General features: G+C 35.1%; 1 protein-coding gene across 11 annotated transcripts in view; it reads right to left on the minus strand.

Annotated features, from left to right (window-relative positions):
- Mia2 (MIA SH3 domain ER export factor 2) overlaps positions 1-26442 on the minus strand; it is a 93609-nt gene that overhangs the window by 33385 nt on the left and 33782 nt on the right. For 8 of the 11 annotated variants that reach the window (XM_074068094.1, XM_074068092.1, XM_074068089.1 and 5 more), the window contains 12 exons: positions 25817-25838; positions 25632-25720; positions 16707-16778; positions 15267-15293; positions 14634-14744; positions 13471-13542; positions 12783-12887; positions 7348-7470; positions 5086-5206; positions 3194-3240; positions 2245-2335; positions 186-324 (listed from right to left, as the gene is read on the minus strand). In XM_074068094.1, the coding sequence (XP_073924195.1) occupies positions 186-324; positions 2245-2335; positions 3194-3240; positions 5086-5206; positions 7348-7470; positions 12783-12887; positions 13471-13542; positions 14634-14744; positions 15267-15293; positions 16707-16778; positions 25632-25720; positions 25817-25838 (1019 nt within the window). The remainder of the gene's footprint in view (positions 1-185; positions 325-2244; positions 2336-3193; positions 3241-5085; positions 5207-7347; positions 7471-12782; positions 12888-13470; positions 13543-14633; positions 14745-15266; positions 15294-16706; positions 16779-25631; positions 25721-25816; positions 25839-26442) is intronic. The other 3 variants (XM_074068093.1, XM_074068090.1, XM_074068091.1) reach the window with 2 other exon arrangements.

The raw sequence follows: 26442 nt of genomic DNA on the forward strand, positions 1-26442 counted from the left end.
GAACTGATAAAACATAATCCAATCATAAGCTAAGAATGAGTAAGAATCACAAATGCTGAATATGTAACATATAATTTTATTTTTTTTAAAATACTTTTTGCTTAGCCTCCATTCTGGATGTAAAATATAGTTTTAAAGCTATGTTACTTGCCATCCAATGGAGTTATGAAAACAATTTTTCTTACCTGTGGAGTTTCATTTCATTTTCTTGATATAGTTCAGTCATTACTTTAAGTTTCTGGTGAAGCTTTTGATTCTCACTTTCTAACTCTGCATTTTCTGACTGCAGAGAAGCTTGTTTAGTCTGGAGAGCTTTAATATGCTCTAAAGAAATTTTTGAAAAGCCATAATTAAAGGAGTAAATATTCTGAGTTGTATATTAGCATTTCAGTAAGATAAAAATTACTAAAAATAATAACAAGCTAAACTTTCTGCAACAACTTTTCTGCAACAAAATCTGTAAGGAATTTTGTCTACCCAAATGCTTTTTAGTAGTTTAACTGAGGAACTATCTCTATTGTTTTAACTTTTTATTATACTATTTATAGGATTCCTAAAATCTTCAATTTTCTAAGGGAGCTAAAAGCCCTGAAGTTCTCAAGAAGACTGCAAAAATGGAGTTTTAAAGGAAGATATTACAGTTCAACACTCCTTACTTCCAAATGATGAATAATGCTATAAATAGATCAATTATAAATTTATTTTTATCACTCATTGTAAAAAGAAAGATTTAGAAGAATAGTACAAGCAGATATGCATTCTCCAATATTAGACTATGAAAAAATAAAGATTTGCCAAGAAATTCTATGAAAAGATGGGGTAACAGGTGAGCAAATTCCTTGATAGAATGACATTTTCTATTCAAATTTAGAAATATATCAATATATATTAAAATGCAGCTTCTTTGAGAGCAGAGTTCATACCCATTTCTTCTGTGACTCACCCATGGCATTTAGTACTATATAGGATTACATATAGTAAGATCTTTTAAAAGTTAGAATTATGTCTTTTCAAAGTCTAGTAATAACCCTCATACCACAATCATGTAAGCAGAACACTGACAAATTAGTAACCTCCATATCCAATGGTTTAAAAGTGTTTTTTACTATAAATAGCTATATATAACTGCAAAAAAAATCACATATAAAAATGAAAATGAACAAGTCTAAATAATAATGAATTCTTTTCTGTGTCTGTAGGCTCTATCATTATGCTGTCTTTCCATTTTTTTATTAGTCTATTATTAGTTGTAAGGGGGGATTCATTGTGACATTTACATGTGCATACAATATATTTTAATTAGGTTCACCCCTCATTCTTCCTCATCTCCCCTCTCCCTCCTTCTTAGAACAATTTCAATAGGTTTCACTGTTCTACAAGTACATGGATCATATAAACCCTCCCTTAACCTCTCTGTTTACCCTCCCTCCTACCACTGGTACCCACCCCTGGACAGGATCTGTTTTACCTTCCTATCCTTCAACAAAATTATGAATTTTTTTTATGACCAGTGCACCAATTGTTTTCCAAACCTCATTTCTCTTCTTGTAGTTACATATAAATTGTTTTCTGATATAAACATATGAATCTTATTTACAAAATGTCTATACCAACTTCAAAAAATCCCAAACACAATAGAAAGAATTTATTTATTTTTTCAAGATACAAACACTATCAATAAAAATACAGAAATGATTTCAATGAAAAGAAAAACTTTATTTCTACAGGTCTAATATCACTCCTATGTGTTCTATTAACAATGTATATTTACATATAAAAGAAGCAAAATATACTGCAACTAATACCACTACTGAAGATCAATTTTGCAATTAACAAAAAATTTTAATACAGTTTCAACTGGCTAGATATTTTTTAACATCTAAAACTATACCAAGGAGCTAGCAGAGTGGCTCAAGTGGTAGAGCACCTGCCCAGCAAGCGTGAGGCCCTGAATTCAAGCCCTACCGCTGCCAAAAATATTTTAAAAGTAAAGCCATACCAAACATATAACACTGTAATTCATGATTTTACATGTTTTCACAATTATTTCATTATTTTAATTTCCCATAAATATAAAAGAAACTGAGATGGCTTTACCAGTAAGAGCAACGAAACTCAGGACTCATTTTTCAAAAATAGCCAGTAAAAGCAAAAGTAGGGGAAAAAAAAAGCAATGAAACTAAATATTCTCAAAAGTGATCTAGTAAGTTCTTTTTCTAAAAGATTTATTTAGAAAAACCTTACCTGTAAGGTCTTCCTTTGTTTTATCTACTTCAGATAATTGAGTATAAATTTGGTTTCTTTCTTCTTCTAAGGCTTCCAAAGAAGCATTTAACTTTAAAGAATGGAAATATAAAAAAAGCAATAATCAGTTATATAAAGGAAAAGACAAACACACACGTGCTTGCACACACACACACAACCCTACCTCGATACATCCCCCAACTGTTCTGAATCTATGATGAAATCATCAACTAGAGTGTAGAAACCACAAATGCAGTTTCCAAGTCGAAAGCCAGAAGACCCATCACAGTTAAGAACAGGAATAAAGTCCCTGCTGTTTCCATTCTATCTACATTTCATTCAACACAAGCAGCCTTTCAAATTTCATTTCCAAGACTTTACATGGATCAGCAAAGAACAGGATACCCCTACTCATGTGGAACAAAGAGGAATAAACCAGGAGAAAATAAAGCTAGTATTTGCTTCTCAAATATGGTATGAAGCTGTAGGAATAAGAAAATATTAAGACCAGGGCTGGTGAAGTGGCTTAAATTGTAGAACAGCTGCCTAGCAAACATGAAGCCCTGAGTTTAAACTGCAAAAAAAAAGAAAAAAAAAAAAAATACTAAGACCAGAAGAAAAAGAATGTACCAAGGGGAAGCATAAAATATACTGAACATTTTAAGTACATTCCTTTATCTGAAGAAATGAGTGCAGAATTTGAAATTTTTTATTTTAATAAATTCTAAATAATTATGTGAATTTCTAAAGTTAATATAAAAGGTGAAAAACGATGCAGAAAATTCTGATCACTTCTTAAATATACTTATATGGGAACAATAAAATGGACTTTTAAAATAGTTTCTAAGGCACATATGAACAATAAAATAAAAAAAAAAGGGAAAAAAATAATAGTTTCTAAGGACAAGCTCTATCTCTTCCTCCATATTCTTTATGTAATAATGCAGACCTTAGCAGCATAAATCAGTTTCTTCAGAGCTCCTTTTGGCTGATCATCTGTAATGAACAATAAAAGCATAATTATTTGGGAAAACAGTACAATACTAAAACAGACATCCAAATGATTGTAGCCTTATAATGTCTCTTGCTGCAATAAAGAATTTAGTATAAGACAGATTGGCCTTGGACCTATTCCCAGGAAGCTAAACAACAGAAGTGCTGAAAGTATGATATTTTAAAAGATTCTTCAACATTAACTACAAGAATAGTTATAACAAGGATCAAGCATTCACCTAAAAACAGACCACAATCTTAACTATTCTTGTATTCTTACAGCATCCAATACACAAGTGGAATTGTAACTGAAACATTAAACAAATATGAATTCTCTCTAGTAGAAAAAATTATTGCTTACATGATGAAGTACAAGTGAAAAAATACAACTGCAACTGTAAACAGTCTCCTCTTGTCTGTGGTTGCACTTTCTGTGATTTCTAGTTATATAAGTAGTCAGAAAATATTAAGTGGGGGAGAGGGGAGGTGCCCCAAACAATGTATACACATGAGTAAATGTAAAAACAATAAAAAAAAACATTAACTGGGAGTCTTTGCTCCTATTTCCTACATGGGGAACATGAAATGCTTCTCTCTTTCTCTTCTCCCCCCTGTTCTTCCCTTAATAAATTTTACTGTTACTTTTACTAAAAAAAAGAAAATATTAAGTGGAAAATTCCATAAACAACTCATAAGTTTTAAATCACTAGCCATTCTGAGTAGCATGATAAAAACTCATGCTGTCCTGCTCCTTTCTGCTGACACAAGTATTATCCCTGTGTCCAGTTGTATATGTCACGTAGTAGCCATCTCAGTTATCACATTACCTGCTTCAGCATCGCAAGCAAAAGAAGCCACATTCCTATAACTTTTATTACAGTATATTGTGATAAGTATGCTATTTTATTGTTGTTCTGAGTCTCTTATTGTGCCTGATTTATAAATTAAACTTTATCATAAGTATATAGGTACAGGAAAAAAATGCAGTATAGATAAGAGTTCATTTCTATTCTAAGTGCAGCTTCAGGATCCACTGTGGAGCTTGGGAACTGTGCTCTGTGGATAAGGGACAACTCCTGTATATGTTTACTTGGGGAATGCAATTTTCTTCCAACACATTAATACTATGAAAGAATTTCTTTAAAAAAATCAAGCCTTTTCCTCCTTAATAAATGTATTGTTTATATAGTGGGTCAGGGAAGACAGAAAAGAGAGCACTTTAAAGATAAATTATAGGAAACTAGGTGAAGGGTACATGGGACCTCTCTACACTATTATTAATGTGTATTTTTTCCAAAATAAAAAGGGTTTCTTTTTAACAAGTCAAAGGAACTGGTTTGAGAACACAACTGAGTGGCTACAGTAAACCTAAACTTTGCTAACTCCAGACACAATTGTTACAGCAATAGCAGTAACAATTGAGATGGCCAAGAGTAAATCAGCTGATTAGAGCAAAAGGTGTATCATGAATTACTGATCTATGTAACACCTGTTTTTGAAACCAGTCACCCATTCATATGAGTAACTTACAACAGAGGGAAAAGCAGACATTAAAATGAGTATGATGTGATTTTGAAAATTGTTGTATTGAAGATATGTATAATACATAAAGAAAACGAGGACAAGGAGGCCATAAGTCTGTCTAAAGAGGTGTATGTTTACTGAAAAGGCAGTATTAGCCAAAGCTAAACTATCTGGGATGGTCAGAGAAGGACAGAGTGTTTCAGACAGATGGACAGAATATGCCAAGTACAAGCGTACAAAGAACATGGTGCACATGGGGAACAAAAAAGAAATAGAATAGCTAGTCACCATTTTAGCAAAAGAGGATGAGTCATGACTTAATACCTAAGTGAGCACCATTTTCTGCTTCACTCTTCATTTCCAAATCCAAGTTACCATCATCTGTCATGTCTTCTCCAAGCACGGCAGCCCAATCTTTCATCTTTAGCAATTGTTCAGTCAGAGACTTGACAGTTAGCAAAGGGGAGAAACAAAGACAAAGGTAATGCTGTATGCTAATGATTTTACAATTTAGGAATGTACAATAGTAGTCTAAAAGTCAATCCACATGAGTAATAGCATATGAGCTCTTCTTTTCCACCTCTTATTAAGATATGTAAATAGTCATTGAAACTGTAACAGTTACTGACAAACCCTTCAAGATAAAAACCAAAACCAGTTATTCCTAAATACAACTTATGACAATGGCCTACTCTTGATAAATACATGACAAGTAGTAAAATATTTTCTTATATGACATTTCTCACATGCCACAAATAAAAGTGGCCATTAACATGGGAGTAATTTTTGTCTGATATCAAATCTGCAAGCAGACATATGATGTAGGAAAACAGATCATAAATTTTTACTTAACTTACTCAAATAAACTAGCTGAGAAGTTCAATTGAGATAAAGAATAAGACACTATAAAAAGAATTTAAATGAGAATATTAGAAGTTTTCTAAAAGTACTTCCTTAGTTTTCTTGAGTAAAGAAAAATATTCTAGTGCTAGAGTTGTGACTCAAGTGGTAGAGATCCAGCCTAGCAATTGTGAGGCTCTAGTTTCAAACTAGTACTGCCAAAAGAAAAAAGTGTATACACACACACACACACATATGAAAGATTTCCTAGCAATATAGATAGTGACTGTCAATAACACTTGACATCTAAAACTCTACCCTGCTCTACAGTTTTCACCCTTCAATCTCTTCCTTACTTTGGGGCTCCAAAAACAAATAACAAGATCTATAGCTTTGAGCAGTCTTGGGGCTTACAGCTCATTATTGTTCTGTTTCGAAGAATTCCAAGCTCTTTAAGTAGAGTAAATTTAGGGGAGGGGAATGTACAGTCATCCCCTGGTATCCACAGGGGATTATCTCCAGAACCCCTCCCACCACCACTGCAAAATTCATGGATGCTGAAGTCCCTTATAAAAAATGGTATAGTTTTTGCATAAAACCCACATGCATCCCCCATATATTTTAAATCATCTCTAGATTATTTATAATATCTAATGTACATGCTCTGTAAATAGCTGTTATACTGTATTGTTTAGGGAACAATGACAAGGAAAGAAGTCTACACATGTGCAGTGTGGATGCAGTTTTGTTTTTTTGTAATGTTGTCTGGCTGGTTAAATCCACAAAGGCAGAACCTATAGATACAGAGGTCAACTGTATGACAAATTATGAATAACACTATAAAAGTTAGAATATTGAGAGCATGCTTAATAGCAATATAGCCAGCATAAATGTAAAGCTTTTAATATGACAACATACATTTTACTGAGATTACAGAATGTCACACTTGAGTACCTATAGTTGAAAAGCATGAGATTTAAAAGAATATGCAGAAAAGGGGGTTGAGGTAGGGAGGAAATGGAGAAGGAAAATCTCAACCCAGCAATATCAGCTATTTTATTTCTATAATTAGAGCCAAGTTGCACTAAAGTTTATTTTTTAAAAAGTCTTCCATCTTGGTCCGGTGTGGTGGCTCATGCCTGTAATCCCAACTACTCAGGAGGCAGAAATCAAGAAGATAGTGGTGCAATGCCAGTCCAGGCAAAAAGTTAGCCAGACTCCATCTCAACAAATAAACTGGGTATGGTAGTTCAGCCTGTGGTCCCAGGTATGTGGGATTAGAAGGATTTTTCCCCAGGCAAAAATTTGAGACCCTACCTGAAAAATAACTAAAGCAAAAAAGGACTGGCAGTGTGGCTCAAAGGGAGAGTGCTGGCATAGCAAGTACAAGACCCTGAGGTCAAACTCCAATACCACGGAAAAAAAAAAAGTCTTCATTGCTGTGAAAGTATATGACATCCCCAAATCAAGATACTGAAATACTCAGTCAATACATATAACCTTAACTATCTACCCAATTTCTCAAGAAGAGGTAAAAAAAAAAAAAAATCACTATTTTTTTCTTTCTTTATTAAATACCTAGGCTAAAGTACCAAAGAGACCAAAAAAAAAAAAATGACACACATTGATCCATATGCTACAAATCTATAAATCTTCAAGAACAATTTGAAAACCTGGCCAAATATACAATAAAAATAAAAGCTTGTGAAAAGAAAAGTTTTTCAATTTCACAGAAGAGCCACTTACCTTGATATGATTCTCTTTATCATTTAGAACTTGTTCTGCATGCATTTTGGAATCTTCGAGTATCATTTTCTGTTTATTAAGTTCACTCACTTTTTCTTTCCATACTTCAGTTTCTTGTAAGAGCTAAAATGGAAACAATAACAGAGAAATGCAGCTCATCACTCTTAGGTGTACATGCACTTATTAACGTGCTTGGATGTGTCACTGTGAGATATCATGAAGGCAGTGCTCCTACTTAAAAAAGAAAAGCAGACATGGCTCAAATTTTCAAAGAACTTACAAATAGGAGTAGTGTAAAATAACAGACACTTAAACATTCATCGATTGATTTACAAAATAAATTTATATCAAATACAAGATTTTCTGACACAGATTTATCTATTAGATTTGGTCATTTCTTACCATCCTTGTATCCCATATAACATGCCATATCTTACTTGCATTAAAATTTAGAGTTTTCCCTTGTTCCTTCCTATTATTACTTATACTCTCTCTATAACAAAATTAGAAATAAGGGCAAAACAGTTTCTGCTGGGTATTGGGGGGGGAGAGGGAGGGGGCGGAGTGGGTGGTAAGGGAGGGGGTGGGGGCAGGGGGGAGAAATGAACCAAGCCTTGTATGCACATATGAATAATAAAAGAAAAATGAAAAAAAAAATTTAGAGTTTTAAATCACTGTAATTTTGTACTGAAGGTAATTAACCTTTAAGAATACCATTGATTTAGGACAAATCTAATTCTGCATAAACAATATTCTACTACCTATAATACTTTAAAAGGAAGGGGATTTCCCTTTAAAAGGAAGTTATCATTACAAAAGATTTTTTTTTCATTTTTCTTTTATTATTCATATGTGCATACAAGGCTTGGTTCATTTCTCCCCCCTGCCCCCACCCCCTCCCTTACCACCCACTCCACCCCCACATTACAAAAGATTAAATCAAAATTTAAAATAACTAGAAAGAAAATATTCTTGTAACACATAGCAAGAGTTAACCTTAGCATGCAAAGGGTTCTTAGAAACCAATAAGAAAAAAAAGTGATTTGAGCAGACAATTCATAAAAGAAACAGCCCAAATATATGAAAGAAAAGTCTGAATTTATTTGATGTCTTTAAAACTCTATTTTATCAAGCCTGGTGCCGGTGGCTCACACTTATAATCCTAGCTACTTGGGAGGGTGAGATTGTGGGGACTGTGGCTCAAAGCTAACCCAGGCAAAAAGTTTGCAAGAGACCAACTCAACCAACAGCTGGGGAGGGGGGGTTGCCATCCCATGCTACATAGGAGGCTAAGATCAAGAGGATCTCGATTCTAGGTCAACACGGAGAAAAAAGTTTACGAGAACCCATCTCAATGGAAACAACCTGGTATATGGAGAGCACCTGTCATCTAAGCTACAGCAGAAAGCCTAAAATAGGAGGGAGGCTCATGGTTCAAGGCCAGCCTGGGCAAAAAGTGAGACCCTATCTCAAAAATAGCAGAGCAAAACAGGGCCAGAGGCATGACTCAAGCATAAGAGTAACTGCCTAGGAAGTGCAAAACCCTGAGTTCAAACATCAATACCACAAAAAATAACACACCAATGCCACAAAAAGCTATAAAAAATAACAACAATAACAAAAAATAACCAGAGGAAAAAGGGCTGGAGATATGATCCAAGCAATAGAGCTCCTGCCTAGAAACTGTGAAGTCCTGAGTTCAAACCTCAGTACCATCAAAAATCAAAACACTATTAAACAGAAATCAATGAATTTCTCTGCAGAATTATAGCTTCCTAGCATATTTCCTATCATACACATATGACAGAATCAGATGAGGTTGACAAGTAAAAACAAATTTGATTTGTTGGTCAGCTGGACTGTAATGTTTCACTAAAGAGACTGAGTACAGAGCACAAAGTCTTAAAAGGTTAGAGAAGTGAATTAGAAAGAAATACAGGACTATAAACACAGAATAGTCTGTGTTAAAAAACTTTGGTGATTAAAAGGGAGTTGGATGGCAGCAGCTATAAGGAATAAGAGAAATTGCTTCAAAACAGAAAAGGCCACTTATGATTCGTGTGGCAAATTTAACACAGGATTTACCACCACTTTCTTCTGAAATCTGCTAAGATAACAAAATAGACCTTTTTAAAAGGCATTATTTTTTTTTTCATTTTTCTTTTATTATTCATATGTGCATACAAGGCTTGGTTCATTTCTCCCCCCTGCCCCCGCCCCCTCCCTTACCACCCACTCCGCCCTAAAAGGCATTATTTTGTACAATTAATTTTAGAAAGGTACAAACGACCAAAAGAAAAAATAGGAGATGAGTCAAAAAGTAGCTGTACAAGTAGAAAGTGGAAAGAGACTAGACAGACAGACCAGATTTTGGCCCTAGCCAAAATCTAAAGTCAGAAGATAGGAAAGACCAAAAAGCAAATGGGTTTGCTATAACCCAAGAAGGCATGATTGAAGACATTAGTACCAGGAGGATGGAGGAAATAAAGGCTAAAAGTCTGTACAAAAGGCAGTTAGGACGCCTCCAGTGCTCTTCTAGTAGATACATATTCAAACATTTTTTTTCTTTCTCTTTCTCTCATCAATCTCTACCTCTTTTACACACACATGCACACACACTGTAAAATCAGAGTTATTCTTTGGAAATATGGAACCTGAGACTCTGGGACATTTGGCCCAGGTAAAAATGAGAGTAACATATTAAAAATATGAATTCTTAAGTGGGAGATGACTTAGTATAGAGTGAGATACCAGCACTCCTCACCTCACTGAGCTACAAGACTACTGACAAACAGGTTAACACCTCCCAAATGGGAACTAAAAAGGACTTGTTCCTATGGAAACAGTTTTCAGGTACCAACAACTAGGGATACTATAATTAAAAACACCATAGCCAGATTACCCTATAGAAAAGCCCGTGACTGACACACAAGGAACTTCACTGGCTTTGGACAGCTTCACAATTAAATGAGCATACAACCATGCATCACCAAATACCTAAAAAGAGAACCGTTTAGGTAAGACATAGGCCAAAATGGAAAATGAAAGTACTCAAAGGAAATTTGGCAACATAGGGAACTGAAAAACACTTCAAAAAAACTTTCAATATCAAAAAGCAAGACAAAACACTGTATCCATGAAAGACAAAACACTGTATCCATGAAAGAAACAAACAAACAAAAAGGCATAATCAAACCAAAAAAGTAACAGGGAAAAAGTAAAAGCTTCATACAGATTTAAAACAGAAGCCATTTTCAACAGGTTCTGCCTGGAAGCGAGGGGAGGTGGGAGGGAGAGGGAGGGGACAGGGAGCAGGGGGGAGAAATGGCCCAAACAATGTATGCACATGTGAATAAATGAATAAAAAATTAAAAAACAAATAAATAAAAAATAAAACAGGAGGCATTTTCAAATAATTATTGAATAAATTATCCCAAAAACTGCAAGAAATAATTACAGCAAATTTCCCAGAACTGAAGAGGAGTTTCTAGACTGTTTCAAACACAGTGTCTGAAAAAAGACACCAAGACACATCATCATGTAATTTCAGAGAAATGAAAACAATGAAAAGCATTAAAGCTTCCAAAGAAGAAAAGAGCAGATAACAAAAAAAGTTCCATAATCTGTACAGCATTTGACTTCTCAAAAGCAGTAATAGAAAGAATATGGAACAATAATGTTAATTTTGGGGGGGTTGGGGGTACTGGGGTTTGAACTCAGGTACTTCACCTTGAGCCACTCCACCAGCCCTTTTTTGGTGATGGGCTTTTTTGAGATAGGGTCTCCCAAACTATTTGTCCGGGTTGGCTTCTAAGTGCGGTCCTCCTGACGTCTGCCTCCTGAATAGCCAGGATTGCAGGCGTGAGCCACCAGCATCCAGCTATTGTCAAAACTTTATGGAAAAAAAATTGCAACACAAATAGTATTTAACAAAAATACCAATAAAACAAGACATTTTCAGGCATGCAAGTTCTAAAAAAAATTACCTCCTGTACCTCTTTCTCAGAAAGCTAATAAAAAGAATTCACTGTACTTTAGACTTCATACCAGTGCTGACTCAAACAATGCAAAAGTGGGAGGCAGTATCCAAGATTAACAATTTCGCAACTTCTGTACATCTGAGAAAGCATATCTTATCTTTGCAAGCATATTTTTATGAGGATTGTGGGTAGGCCTATCCTAACAATTGTTTTCTGTATCTTAAAAAAAGTATTCTCCACATTTAAATGTTTTACATTAGAGAATTCTTTAATGCACACTTGTCAAATATATATATGTACATACCAATGTTACCTTTTTTCTTTAGATGTAAGCACATGCTTAGGTACTTACATAAACTGTTACTTTTTTTATTATATAATAATACCTTTTTGTTTGTTTATGTGCTTTAAATATATTCTTTCCTTAAACTCAAAAAAAAAAAAAAAAAAAAAGAATTCACCATAAAACAGGCACTGGTGGCTCATACCTCTAATTGTAGCTACTTCGAAGGCTGAGATTAGGAGGATCACAGTTTGAGGCCAGCTCAAGCAAACAGTTCATGAGAACCCAGTTCCAAACTCCCAAAGCAAAATGGACTGGAACCAATAGAGCTTCTGCTTTGAAAGTACAAATCCCTGAATTCAAACTCCAGCACCACCAAAAAAAAAAAAAAAAAAATCACCACAAAAGCAGAAGTCTTAGATACAAGAAACAGAAGATCCGGCACAGAAAAGACAAGAGGATTCTTCAGGAGGAGATGGAGGTAAAGTCTCAGAACAACAGAAGCCTATGATAAATTCATATTAGACCAAGAGTAGTGAAGCTCCCAAGAAAACTGGTTCAAGAAAAAAAAATGAAGTTAATAGATTAACTAAAGTATATGAAAGCATGAATAAGACATTTACATCTTTAGAAGAGAGTATACAGATGAATTACAGATAGATATTACAGGAAACAAAACAATTATTAACCATAAGAAAAGAAAATGTTGGCTAAGAGACTGTATAATCCGGTATATCATGTGGTTTAAATAGAATATTTAGAGAACTATAATAATGTGAAAGAAGCTAAACCCTTTACTTGGCCTGCCAAGTGAGAAGATAAAACTCCTTCTTTCTTTAGGTCCCAAATTGGTAACTTCAATAACCCTCTTTGGTATCCCTGCACATCTTCTTCAGTCTGGTTTTGAGAAGTTGGTACTAAAAGCTATTTGCTGTGATTACAAAAATCTTGAATGCCCTGGCTTTCTTCATTCCTGGGAAAAGAAGGTCCAGAAGTACGCACTTTTATAATCCTATACAAATGAAACACCTAAGAATGCACGAGACATTGTCCTGCTCGTGTGCTCTCTACGAAAAACCTACTCATGACATGACTCCATACATGGTTCGTGAACTTGCCCAGAAGAGTTATACTTTATGTTCACAAGGCGAGGAGTCCTACAGAGTACAAACCTTTTTCTGGCTCTCCTGAAGCTGGGAATTTTCATTCACAGTATCTTTTATTGCTATTGTAAGTCGTTCTTCATTGATTTGAAATATCCTCAAGGTTGTTTTAGCCTAAGTAAAACAAAAAAAAAATTGCATTTATACAATTAATTTAACATAACTCTACACAGTTAACATCTCTACACATTCTCCCTAGAACAATGAATTTAAGCAAATGCAAAATCATGCCAATATTAATAGCAAAGGCAAAATGGTATAGTAAAAAAAAAGACCGATAGAGATTCAGAGTCTAACCTCTTTTATATCCTATGCAGCAAATTTTGTTAACTACTTATTCTGTGTCTCCCCTTTAAACTTCATGAGGGGTTTTTTGTCTCAGTGTTAAGTGACACACTTTCAATAGTATTCAGTGTATAGCAATAGCTTAATAAATACTTATTCAGGCTGGAAGCTTGTCTCAAGCAAGAGAATACCTGTCTCACAAGCTTGAAGCCCTGAGTTCAAACTCCAGTACTGCTAAAAAATAATACTTATTTAGTGAAAAATAAACTTTTCTGAAGTGCCTCAAGTAAAAAATACACATCTAAGATCCCCTTTATCTCAAATCCTAATACAGTACTTTATTCCTTCATAATAAAAATAAAGTTTCAATAATTTTCAAAAGCGACAGACCTATTAGACTAATTCAACTTACTTCAGCTACTTGTGATTTGAGAGATTCTGATTTATCTTCTAGGGACTGTATCCTTTTTAAAATATCTTCCATCTGGAAAAACATCAGTCAATAAATTAAGTATTTACCAAACTCTTTCAGTTTCTAAGACATCATATATATTATGTATATTATTTACCTAACACTTTGTTTCGTAAGTGAAGGTGCAAATGAAGGAGCCTTCTCAGTTTATTTACCACATGCTAAAAAGGATTTTATATGAAAGTTAAACAGCAACAGTACCTCATCTCAACTTTGATATTTCATAGCACTTAAACAGGCTCAAGATAAGTAGACCAACATCACATCTTACTAAAAAGATTTCACACACATCAAGATTTTCCTTAAGCCAAATTTTAAAACAGAAAGACAAAGTTGTAGCCAGGCACAGTGGTTCAAGCCACTAATCCTAGCTAGAATCCTAGTGGAAATCAGGAGAATCACATTTTGAGGCCAGCCCAGTTGAAAAGTCCAAAAGACCCCATCTCAACCAATGTGTGGTGTGGCTTGTCATACCAGCTTGTCATACCAGGGAAGCACATATAAGAGGACTGAGATCCAGGCAGGCCTGGGCATAATGCAAAACCCTATCTCAAAAATAACCAAAATAAAAAAGGCTAGAGGTGTGTCTCAAGTGGTAGAGCACCTGCATAGGAAGTGCAACGCTGAGTTCAACCCTCAGCTACTAAAAAAAGGAAAGGCAAAAGTATGGTGGTCTTAACATTTTTTAAGTTGAAAAAACTCACTATGTATGTGATTATTCAATTTAAATAATTAATATGAGCTCCACAGCATATATGAAAATTTTCTGTAAGAATATGCAAGAAACTTATGGTAACATGTAGGAAGTAAAAAGTGGATCTGGAAAATTTTGCTCTCTGCAGCCTTCTGTAGTCTTTGCATTACTTTTCCTTATAGTGCATTTCAATTTTTTGTTTTGTTTTCTAATTTCTTGGTATTTTGAGACTGGGCCTTGCTATGTAGTCCAGGCTGCCCTGGAACTCAAGATTTTCCTGACTCTATAGTGCTAGAATTACAGCATACACCACTACACCTGGCTTGCCTGTAATATTTTAATCTATGTCACATTAGTTTTTAAAATTTAATAACTTTTTTTATGTGCTCCTCAAATACAAAGACCTTACCAATTCATCTTGTTCAGAATGTTTAGATTTTTCTTCTTCTAGTTGTTCTTCTAGAAAGAGTATTTCATCTTCAAGTTTAGATTTTGTCCTATCCAGTTCTTCACAGTTTGCCTAAAACAAAAAGCCAACTTTAACATGACAGAAATGGGAATTTTTGGTTATAGTAAATCAGGTGAGTATAATCAAACATATGTTTGTATAGCCTATAAACAGTTTCTATATTTGCTCATTTCTATAATATTAAAATAACAGCAATTCGATTAGTGGTCAGCAAATTTTTTCTATAGAGTCAGAGGGCAAATATTTCAGGCTTGTAGGCCACAGAGTCTCTGTCATGAATATTCAACTAGATCACTGTAATGAGAAACAAAGATAATCCCTAAATGAATTAATATTGTATCTCAATAAAAATTTATTTATAAAAACAGGTCATAAATCACTAAGCAGTTTGTGCTTTCTAAAGCATGTTAAAACACATGCTAAGGAAAAAATGAGAAATCAATCAAATTTAATGTAAAAAAACATAGTAAGATTAAAAAAAACACACAACACAATTACTTCACAGTAATATTCCTCACTGAATGATTAGTTATTAGATTATTCCAATTGGGTTTTAAGTACTATAAAGCATACCTCCAATACTTGTGATCCTTCATCAAACTTGTTTTAAAAAAGTAACAAACCAAAAGACATTACAGTAATTAAAAAACTTGTTTATATATATTTCCCCAAATTTGACTACATTATTATAGGAATTCTCTAACTTGAATCAAAATTACTTTATTGGCTTGATTTTTATCTATAGATTCAACCATCAAACTTTCCAAAGACTGTATTATAGTTTGTATTCAGTTATGATTACTATTTTTTAAAAATAGCTTAAGAAATTACTAAACTTATAGAATATTTTCCAAAATGTCCTATTCAGCTAAAAAACTAATTTCACTGTTAGCTTATACAAATTCATTGTCTTGACAATAAATTAGAATATCTACTTTATCCACAGTACCATCAGGCTGAGTAAAGGTCTTTACTACCTTAGGCGCTGATCTTCTGTTAACATGCCAAATGCCTTTCTAAAATTTTTTTACTTATCAAATTGATAAAGTACTCCTGGGAAAGAACTTATAACAGAGGTTCAACAGATAAAATATGACAATTTCAACAAGCCTTGAGCATATTAATAGGTAACAACCAGAGAAAGAAAACATTAAGAAATTTATTTTATGTGGAATCTAATTTATAACTTCCTTTGGACTCCACAAGGACATTCTGAGTCATCAGACTTTCTGATGATTACAGACATCAATCATAGAGAACTGCCAAGCTGGACTGAACACATACAAAGGTACAAGGTACAAGGTACTGTTTCCTACTTTAACATTAGTGGAAGCAGGCTTGCTCTCCTGTCCAATTACTGTGCTTTTTATAATTAGTGGAATCAGACCTAGCTCAGAAAATCAGACAGCATACATCTCTTCCAAACTTCTCATTCAGTGACATCATGTTGATAGCTTAAAACTGGCCATGGTAGAGTATTTATTTCACAAAACTTCACAAATGGTTTTTAGAGCAGCGGTAAACATTTGCTAGCATGCCACTACTTATAATGCAAACCTCTGGCCTAACTCTTGTTAGCTCCTACCATCCTGGGGAAGAAGAAAAGGTACATACTACCACAACTTACATAATTTATTCTTTCCAATTATTCCCAAATTTCTGAAAATGAGTTCTATTTCTCTTTTCTGAAGCAAATTGTATCAAAAAAAAAGATCAGTCACCCTAATGTATTTCTTAAGAATGAAGAATGAAGAACTTGTTTCTATGCAGCTCTGGATTCCAGTGAATAGATTATGCCCCACTCAAAACACGTTAAGAGCGCAATTTTTTTAAATATTTATGCTATGTACTAATGTTTCCTCTAACTTTTTTCTTTTAGTTTTAACATCCAGGGATGCGCTTTCACATTTCGTTGAAAGAGTTAGTTTTAAGAAGATATATTATTTTTAAATTTTATATTGATTTAGTAAGACTCTTTTCCCTAGCTTTTTAAATTATACCATTTTTTTTTACCTCCAAACTTTGTGCTTCTGCTGACTCCTTCTCAAAGCTGGTATCCTTTAAAGATGACTCTAAGCCTTCATACTGAAACAAGGCAACACATAAGTAAAAGCTACAAATTTTATCCCCAATTTTATCTACACAGGTACCTAAGAAGCAGGCAGAAGCTATCTGCACATTCGCTAAATTGACTTAGATTTGCTTAGCTTTAATTTCTTCAGATCTAACCACTGTAACAAGCAAAGCCAGGGAAGCTAATATATCACAATCCACTAGCTTGAGGAACAGATGGCAGAACTTCACCCTATGACTAGAAAAGCTGTCCAAAGTCTGCTTCTCAGAGAGCACAGGACTTTAACTCATATAAGCACTCTTTAATTTATAAAGACATGAAAATTCTATGGCAAGGTTGTACTAAAAATTATCCCAAGATTTACTCAAAAATGTATTTTTCATATAAGTTGTCTATTAACCCCTATGAAGTAAACTTCTTTAAACTTATTTAATAAAGTGAAATTTATAGTAACTGGCCATCAAAAATTTTCACTTGTAATTGGTATCATATGACAAATAAAGCAAGCAGGGAAAACAAAGTCTTTAAAAGACAGAGAGAAACCCTCAACAAATGAAAAATAAGGACAGTAAGTGTACAACGCTGTAAGACTGGCAAAACACATTTACTATTAAAACAGGGAGAACTTATGAAAGAGGAACTCCCCAGAAAGGCAAGTCTAGCATTGGACATCACTCAGTGGGAAACTAAGCAAAGGTTTCAGAAGGATCAGAAGCTCAGAAGCAGCTGCTGCAGGAGGTGAGCCATGGGGCTCAGGCTGTAAGACAGGACCCCGTGCTTGGCTGAACAATAACTCTCCAATGGTGTCCATTCCTACTCCTCCACTTCCAGGTACAAGTAACTTAAGCATCTTGAGGGGAGGAGAGTAACTAGGATTATTCTGATGGGCCGAATATAATTCTAAGAAGCCTTATAAAAGGGAGGCAGTGGACTAAGGGCATATGTACAGAGGTCACTGTAGAGCATGTGCTTACCATGCACAAGGCCCTGGGTTCAATCCCCAGAACGAAAAAAAAAAATTAAAAAGGCAAGAAGACCAAAATGAGGAGAGAAGGTGATATGAGAAAAAAGGCAGCAGAGACCAGGGCCAAAAAAAAAGGAAGACACAAGCCTCCAGAACCTGAAAAGGCTGAGCAGCTATTTCTCTCCTGCAGCCTGCAGCAAACACACTCAATGATACCTTAATTTCTACCTACAACACTGGCTTTGGACTTCTGACCTACAGAATTCTAAGACAATAAACTTGTGGTAACTTGTTAAAATAGCAATAGGAAACTAATACCAAGCAAAATTAACTTACAAGAGTCTAAACTAGAACCAGACTTTTGAACTCTTTTGAACAGACATGTAACTTCCAAACATCTTAAAATCTGTTATTAAAGCAATCTGAACCAACAAAGAAAAACCCAACACCAGATGACTTCATGGCCAAATTCAACAAAACTTTCTGAAAAGAATTAAGGCAAATATTTCTTAAACACTTTTGAAAAACATATCTAGAAAAAATATTTCCTAACATATTTTATAGACCTTGATACCTAAACAAGACAAGGACTCACAAGAAAAAGAAAACTGAAGCTGGGCATGGTGGTACATGCCTATAATCCCAGCTGCACAGCAGCCAGAAATAGAAGGATGGAGAATTCAAGGCCAGCCCAGGCAAAGTTAAGAAGACCCCTATCTCGAAGGGGAGGGGAGGAGAAGGGAAGGGGAAAGGAAAGGGAGAAACAGAAAGGGGCTGGGGAATAGCTCAAGTGGCAGAACACTTGCCTAGCATGCACAAGGCCTTGGGTTCAATACCTAGTACTATGAAAAAAAAAAAGAAAGAAAACTACAGAAAATGTGGTATCTATACACAATGGAATTTTATGCAGCCATGAAGAAGAATGAAATGTTATCATTCACTGGTAAATGGATGGAATTGGAGAACATCATTCTGAGTGAGGTTAGCCTGGCCCAAAAGACCAAAAATCGTATGTTCTCCCTCATATGTGGACATTAGATCAAGGGCAAACACAACAATGGGATTGGACTTTGATCACATGATAAAAGCGGGAGCACACAAGGGAGGTATGAGGATAGGTAGACACCTAAAAAACTAGATAGTATTTTTCGCCCTCAACGCAGAGAAACTAAAGCAGATACTTTAAAGCAACTGAGGCCAATAGGAGAAGGGACCAGGAACTAGAGAAAAGGTTAGATCAAGAAGAATTAACCTAGAAGGTAACACACATGCACAGGAAATTAATGTGAGTCAACTCCCTGTATAGTTATCCTTATCTCAACTAGCAACAACCCTTGTTCCTTCCTATTATTGCTTATACTCTCTCTTCAACAAAATTAGAAATAAGGGCAAAATAGTTCCTGCTGGGTATCGAGGGGGTGGAGGTGGGGGGGAGGGGTAAGGGAGGAGGTGGGGGGAGGTGGGGGGAGGTGGGAGAAATGACCCAAACATTGTATGCACATATGAGTAATAAATAATTAATTAATTAATTAAAAAAAAAAAGAAGGATCACAGTCCAAGGGCAATCCTTGGCAAATGTACCTACCATACCCTATTCAAAAACAACTCTAGGAAACAAGAAAAAAAAAAGAAAAAGAATAAGAAGCGGTGGGAGGAGGGTCTTAATTTCAGTTATTGAAATGGTGTGGCTCAAGTAATGGGGGCATGGCCCAAGTGGTAGAATACCTGCCCAGCAAGTACAAGGACCTGGGTTCATACTCCACTGCCCAAAAAAAAAACCCTTAAAAACAATTAAAAATGATTCTGCAATCCTGTTAATCCCTCTTCTGGGTATATACTCAAAAGAAAATGAAATTACCACCCACAGCACTATTCACAATAGCCAACATGAAGAAACAGTCTAGGAGTCTGTCAATGGACAAATAAATAAACTGTGGTGTATAAATTCAGTACAATATTATTCAGTCTTTTAAAAGGAGGTGATTTTGCCATTGTTATGGTATGGATTGATCTGGAGGATATTATACTACGTAAAGTAAGCAAGAAACAGAAAGAAAACTATTGTATCATCCCACTTTATATGGACTCCTTAAAAAAAAAGTATAGGCTAGGGGTGTGGCTCAAGGGGTAAAGCACCTGCCTACCAAGCACTGAGGCTGAGTTCAAACCCCAGTACTGCCAAAAAAAAAAAGTATAATATATACAGACTAAAACAGTGTTCCTATCAGGGTCAAGGTAGGAGAGATGAAATGGGGAGATGTATATGAAAGGATACAAAGTAGCAATGTGTACAATGAACAACTTAAAGATGTAATGTTCAACATCAGGACTACACTTAGTATTCTATATTTAGAATTTCTACTTAGTGGGTATACAAGTACTCTTATCCCAGGCAAAAATGGTTAACTGTGAAATGAAGGCTATGTTAATTTGCTTCACTATAGGAATCATTATTAATCTACATATATGTGTGTGTGTGAGTGTGCATCTTATAACAATGTTATACATCTTAAATATGCACAAAAAACTTAATTATAACATCATATTGCATATCTTAAATACACAATAGTTTATTTTTAAGCCAAAATTTTAAAAAGCAGCCTGAGATTTCCAATGTCCCTAGTCTAGAAGAAACAGAAAATCCTCACTGGAGAGCATCACCCACAACTTCAGAAATATTTCTGCAAGGGTAAAGTGCAGCTCAGTGGTAGAATACTTGCCTGGCACACAAAACACCCTAAGCTAAATCCCCAGATGGAAAAAGGAAACAGAAAAAATTATCTCTACAAATTTTTATTATACTATCACTGACCATTAACATAAAATAAACTGGCATTCAAGACGACAAGACACCTAGCTACTCAGGAGGCAGAGATCAGGAGGACTGCAGTTTGAAGTCAGCCTATATGAACAATTCGTAAAAACCCACCTCAAAAAAACAAAAAAGGGCTGGTGGAGTGGCTCAAGGTGTAGACCCTGAGTTCAAACTCCAGTGCCACCAATAAATAAATAAATAAATAAATAACCAAAGCAACAGAATACAATAATGGATATTACAGATAATGGAGTTCTTCATCAGTCATTGAGCTTAAATTAAGAAAGCTTAATATATAAAAGGAGCTAAAAGAAAAAAAGTGTTGGACCAGAGAAAAAGAACTAAGAAACAGCCACAAAGAAACTTCAGCAATGAAAAAGAAACAGTGACTGAAAGTAAGATCCCAAAGGGTGGTTTAAAAGATAAGACAAAAATGAAAACAACTAGTAAAACAGCCTAAAAGAAAATATCCAGACTGAAGTATGAGCAAACAAAAAGATGGAAAATTCAGATATCATAAGAAGAAATATCTGAAATATAATGAACACTTAAATATGTATATGTAGAATATAGAAAGAAAAGGCAAAAACAGTATTCCAAAAGGTGGTGATCAAGTGTTCCAAACTAATACAATATTATTAAGCCACAGATACTAGAAGGATTAGGAGCCCCAAGAAGGGTAAATAGAAGAAACCTCACCTACACAAATCATAGTAACCCAGCTAAAAACAAAAGGCAAAGAGAAAAATGTGAAAGTCATCAAAAAGTTTCTTATAAAGTTAACCTATACCTAATCTAATCACCTACCACTTCCAATACCAGGTATTTGCTGAAGCAAAATGAAAACATATGCCTACAAAAAGTCAAGTTCTGGAAGAATGTTCACAGTAGTTTGATTCATGATAGCCTAGATCCAGAAACAATTATACTGAGAAATAAACTGACAAGCAAAGTGTGCATTGCTACAACATAAATTTACTTAGCAGGGAAAAAAATACAAACATGTGCAATAGCTCTTACAAAGACATGCTAATTGAGGCTGGGTGCTGTACTTTGTGCTATAATCTCAACTATTCAAAAGGATTATAGTTCAAGGCTGGTCTGGGCATAAAGCAAGGCCCTATCCAAAAACTAACGAAAGCAAAAAAGGGAGGGGGTCATGGCTCAAGTGACAGAGCATATGCCTATCGAGCACAGGCTCTGAGTTCAAATCTTGGTGTGGCAAATTAAAAAATAAAATGCTAACTGAACATCCAGATACAAAATAGCATCATTTTATTTATGTGAATTACTCTATGAAATGGTACCAGGATAATTCCATGGGGAAAGAATGGTCTTTTTAACAAGTGGTACTAAGACAACTGGACATCTACATGCAGAAGAACAAAGTAGGACTTCTACTTCACACCATATGTAAAACTCCATTCAAAATAAACCAAACACTTAAACAGAAGAGTTAAACCCATAAAATTTCTAAAAGAAAACAGAGGTGTCAATCTTTGTCACTCTGAATTAAGCAAAAGCACAAAAAAAGGAAAAGAAGCGAGCCACCATCAAAATTTAAAACTTGTATGCTTCAAACAGTGCCATTATGAAAGCAAGGAGGCAACTCACAGAATGAGAGAGCATTTGTTAGTCACATATCTGATTGTAATTAAAACTCAATAATGAAAAGACAACCTGTGGGTGAATCCCTGCAATTTCCCACACTCAAGGAGACTAAGGTCAGAGAATCGAGAATTCAAGGCCAGCCTGGACCACATAGTGAGACACTTTCTCATAAATAAGTAAATAAGAGACTGAGGATGTAGCTCAGTGGAAGACTGGTTGACTACTATGTGCAAACAAAAAAATGGGTTTGATCCCCAGCACTGAAAAAAAAAAGAAATCAACAACAAAACTAAATGAATACATAAAAATTTAAGGCCATGCATTGTGGCTCATGCCTATAATCCCAGCCATTCAGGAGGCAGATATTTGGAGAATCTCAGTTTCAGGCCAGCCCAGGCAAAAAGTTAGTGAGGCACAATCTCAACAAATAAGCCAGGCATGGTGACGCATTCCTGCAATCCCAGGTACAGGAGAGGCATAGGAAGGAGGATTGTAGTTCAAGGTCAGTCTGAGTCAAAAATGAAAGACCTTTTCTGAAAAATAACTAAAGCAAAAAACTGGCAGAGCACCCTCCTAGCAAGCTGAAGTCCTAAATTCAAATCCTACCAAGGTAAATAATAATTTAAAAATAGGCAAAGGAATTGAATAGATTTTTCTTCAGAGAAGATGCACAAATGGCCAGTAAGCACATGAAAAGACGCTCAGCATCACTCACCATCAGGAAGATGCAAACCAAAGCACAGTAAGACGCTACTTAAGCCCCAGGAGGAGTCTGATCAAAAAGGCACACGGTAATACATGATGCAGAGCAACAGGAATCTCAGATGGCAGGGAGGGAAAATGTGCAGCCAGTGTGGAAAAGTTGACCATTCTTCAAAAAGATAGCTCCGATGCAGCTGCTCACAGGCACACATACATCCACCCCAAAAGTGGACAGTGGAAGTAAGCCAAATGTCCATCAATGGGCAAATGGTATGAAAACTGTAGTATGAAATATTATTTGAAATCAATTAATCCGATAAATCTATCAGATGGATAAAACATTTCTTTTGGGTAGATACCTAGGAGAGGGATTGCTGTATCTGTGTTTAACATCATGTTATAAGAAAAGAGCCAATCACGAAGAACCACATTACATGATCCATTCATGTGAAATGTCCAGACAGAGCAAATCTGTAGAAATGGAAAGCACATATAAGTTATCTACGGCTGTGGAGTGGGAGAGATTAGGTGAAGGATGATAGTGAAGAGGTCTAGATTTCTTTTTGTGTGGCAATAAAAACGTTTCAAAGTTGACTGCCACTCACACAATAGTGAATAGACAAAAAGTCATTCATTTACACAAATGGAGGGGAGGGCAGAGTCTCACTATGCAGCTCAAGGTAGCCTTGAACTTGCAATCCTCCTGAGTGCTAGAATCATAGGTCACCACCATGCCCAGCTTATTTACACATCTGAAATGGGAGACTGTATGATATATAATTACACCCCAAAAGAGCTGTCAAAAAATATGTGTATATATGTAAAAATATTCACAAACACACACACATACCCTGTGAAAAAATCTAATACAATATATGCAAGCATGTAACACAACAATGTAAAAAACAACAATGAGAAAAATTTAAAAAGACATAAATAGGAGAATGTGCCATAGTGCAAGATTAAGAACTGAACATTATAAAAATGCCAATTCTCAAGCCGGGCAGGGTGGCACATGCCTGTAATCCCAGCAGTTGGGAGGCTAAGGCAGGAGGCTACTAAGTGCATGGATAGACATTTGTGCAGAGAAACAGGAAGGCCCTGGTACAAATGCTGGAGGGTGGGATCTTTGAGGGCCTATGTGAACCACAGGAAGCTAAAAGTACATGTGTTGTTGGGAGAAACATTCTCTGTTGGCAACAAAGAACAATAAAGTCATAAGAGAAAGAATAGGGGTTAGTTTGGAGCTATCATATGTAAATTAATTAAATACTAATAGACATTAATAATATATTAATAAAACAACAAAAAAGACCAAAAGAATGGAAAATATTAGGGAAACAAACATTTATTTTAGTTGTATGACTTAATATGACATTACAGAACACTAGACAATATGAAGAAAACGGTCTTTTCAATAAATGACATCAGTTAACTCCATATCCATGTGAAAAAAAAATCCTGGCCAGGCACCAGTGCCTCACGCCTGTAATCCCAGCTACTCAGGAGGCAGAGATTAGGAGGATCACAGTTTGAAGCCAGCCCAGGCAAAAAAGGGCTGGCCAAGTGGCTCAAGCAGAAAGAGTAAAAGCCTAGTAAGCATGAGGACCTGAATTCAATTTCCGATGCCACCAAAAAAAAAAAAAAAAAACAGTAATTGAGTTAAAATGTGGCTATTACAGTAGCCTTAATCCAGTATGTATGATATCATAAGAAGAGAAAATTTGAACACACAGACAAACATCAGAAATGTACATGTGCAGAGAAAAGACGACACAGAAAGGTGGCCATCTATAAGCCAAGAAGAGAGGTCACAAAAGAAACCAAATCTACCAACACCTTCAACTTGGACTTCCTGTCTCCAGAACTCTGAAAAAATAATATTCTGTTGTTTAAGCCACCCAGTCTGTGGTATTTTGTCATGGAAGCCTAGCAAGTTAATACAAAGACTAAATTTAAAAAATAATAAAATTTCCAAAGACAACATAGAGGGTAACTTTACGCCCTTGGGTAGCAAAAATTTTCTTTCAGCAGAAAACGAAAAGCACTCACCATAAAGAAATGATTAAGCCTGGTACAGTGGTACATGTTTAGTTTAGTTTGAGGCCAGCCTGAGCCTCAAACTAAAAACAGAAAAAAGGGCTGGGGATGTAGCTCAGTGGTAGGACACTTGCCTAGCATGTGGAAAGCCCTGGCTTTGATCCCTGGTGCAGGGGAAAAGACTATATTAAAATTCAGAACTTCTGCTGTCTGAGTCACTATTTGAAATAAAGAAGGAACACAGTGGAAGAAGATATTTGCAATATATCTGACAAAGAACTTGTATGTAAGATATAGAAAAACTCCTATATAGTAAAGAAAAAAGGATACCTGCACGTTTAAAAAAATATATCAAAATGGCCAATAAACACGTAAAAAAGGTGCTCAACATCCTCAGTCAGGGAAAGACAAACTGACACCACAATGAAATTTGTTCAAGGTGAGTTGTGGACATTTGTGGAATTACCACAATGAAATCTACCATATTATTAATGCATGATAATTCAAAAGAAAAATTTAGAAACAAAAAAGAAAGCACCATGAGAAACCAAACATCATACACCTACTACATGGCTGAAATTTGGAAGATTGGTTAAGCACTGCAGCGAGGAGAATCCAAACTCATGTCCTGCACAGTGTAAATGACCTTACTAACGTCACAAACAGAAGTAGCTCATAGAGAAATGCAAAGTTCCCTGACCAATGAGAATACTGTGTTCAAAAATCTCTTACCTCTTTTTGGACAACTCTAAGTTTTTCAAGTAGTCTACATTTTTCTTCAATTAGTTCAGAAAGCTCTAAGGCAAGCTTTTTTTCTCTTCCTTTAAAAGAAAAGTCAATATTATCATGAATAAATTACTTCTTATGTTTTCAAATTATATATAATAATGACATCTAAAATAGAAAAAACAGCTTACCCACATAAAGCCGGCTTCTAACCTAAAACAAATTTTAACAAAAAATTACATTAAACAAATATGCATTCATATAAAACTTATTTAACTTCTATTCCCAACTTTAATAGGTTTCTGACACCTTACTAGTAGTGAATGAGTTAGCTAAAAGTGTTCTATTTTAACGAGAAAAATACTACATACTACAACCTCCCAATTAAAGATTTATATTGTGCATTATTATATTAAAGGCTCTAGAGTAACTTCACTGTAAAGACGCCTGTTTAATCTCATTTAACCCATGGTTCTCCAAACACATTTGGCCCTAAAGCAAAACTATTTTAAGAAGCTACCAATTGGGCTAGAGGAGTGGCTCAAGTGGTAGAGCACCTGCCTAGCAAGCACAAAACCCTGAGTTCAAACCCCAGTACTGCCAAAAAAAAAAAAAAAATTAAAAATAAAAATGGTTATAAAAAAAAAAAAAAAGAAGCTACCAATTATCATGCCCCGTAATGCTACAGCATGAGAAATGTTATGTGGACTATAGATCTGAACGGACTCTAAAAAACCATAAACCAAAACTTTTTCTTTTTTTTTTTTTTTTAACCTTTTTCTTCTTTAAGCTTTCTCTCTCAATGAAATGAATAAAT

The sequence above is a fragment of the Castor canadensis genome, chromosome 3 (assembly GCF_047511655.1).
Source record: "Castor canadensis chromosome 3, mCasCan1.hap1v2, whole genome shotgun sequence".
Lineage (NCBI taxonomy): Eukaryota > Metazoa > Chordata > Mammalia > Rodentia > Castoridae > Castor > Castor canadensis.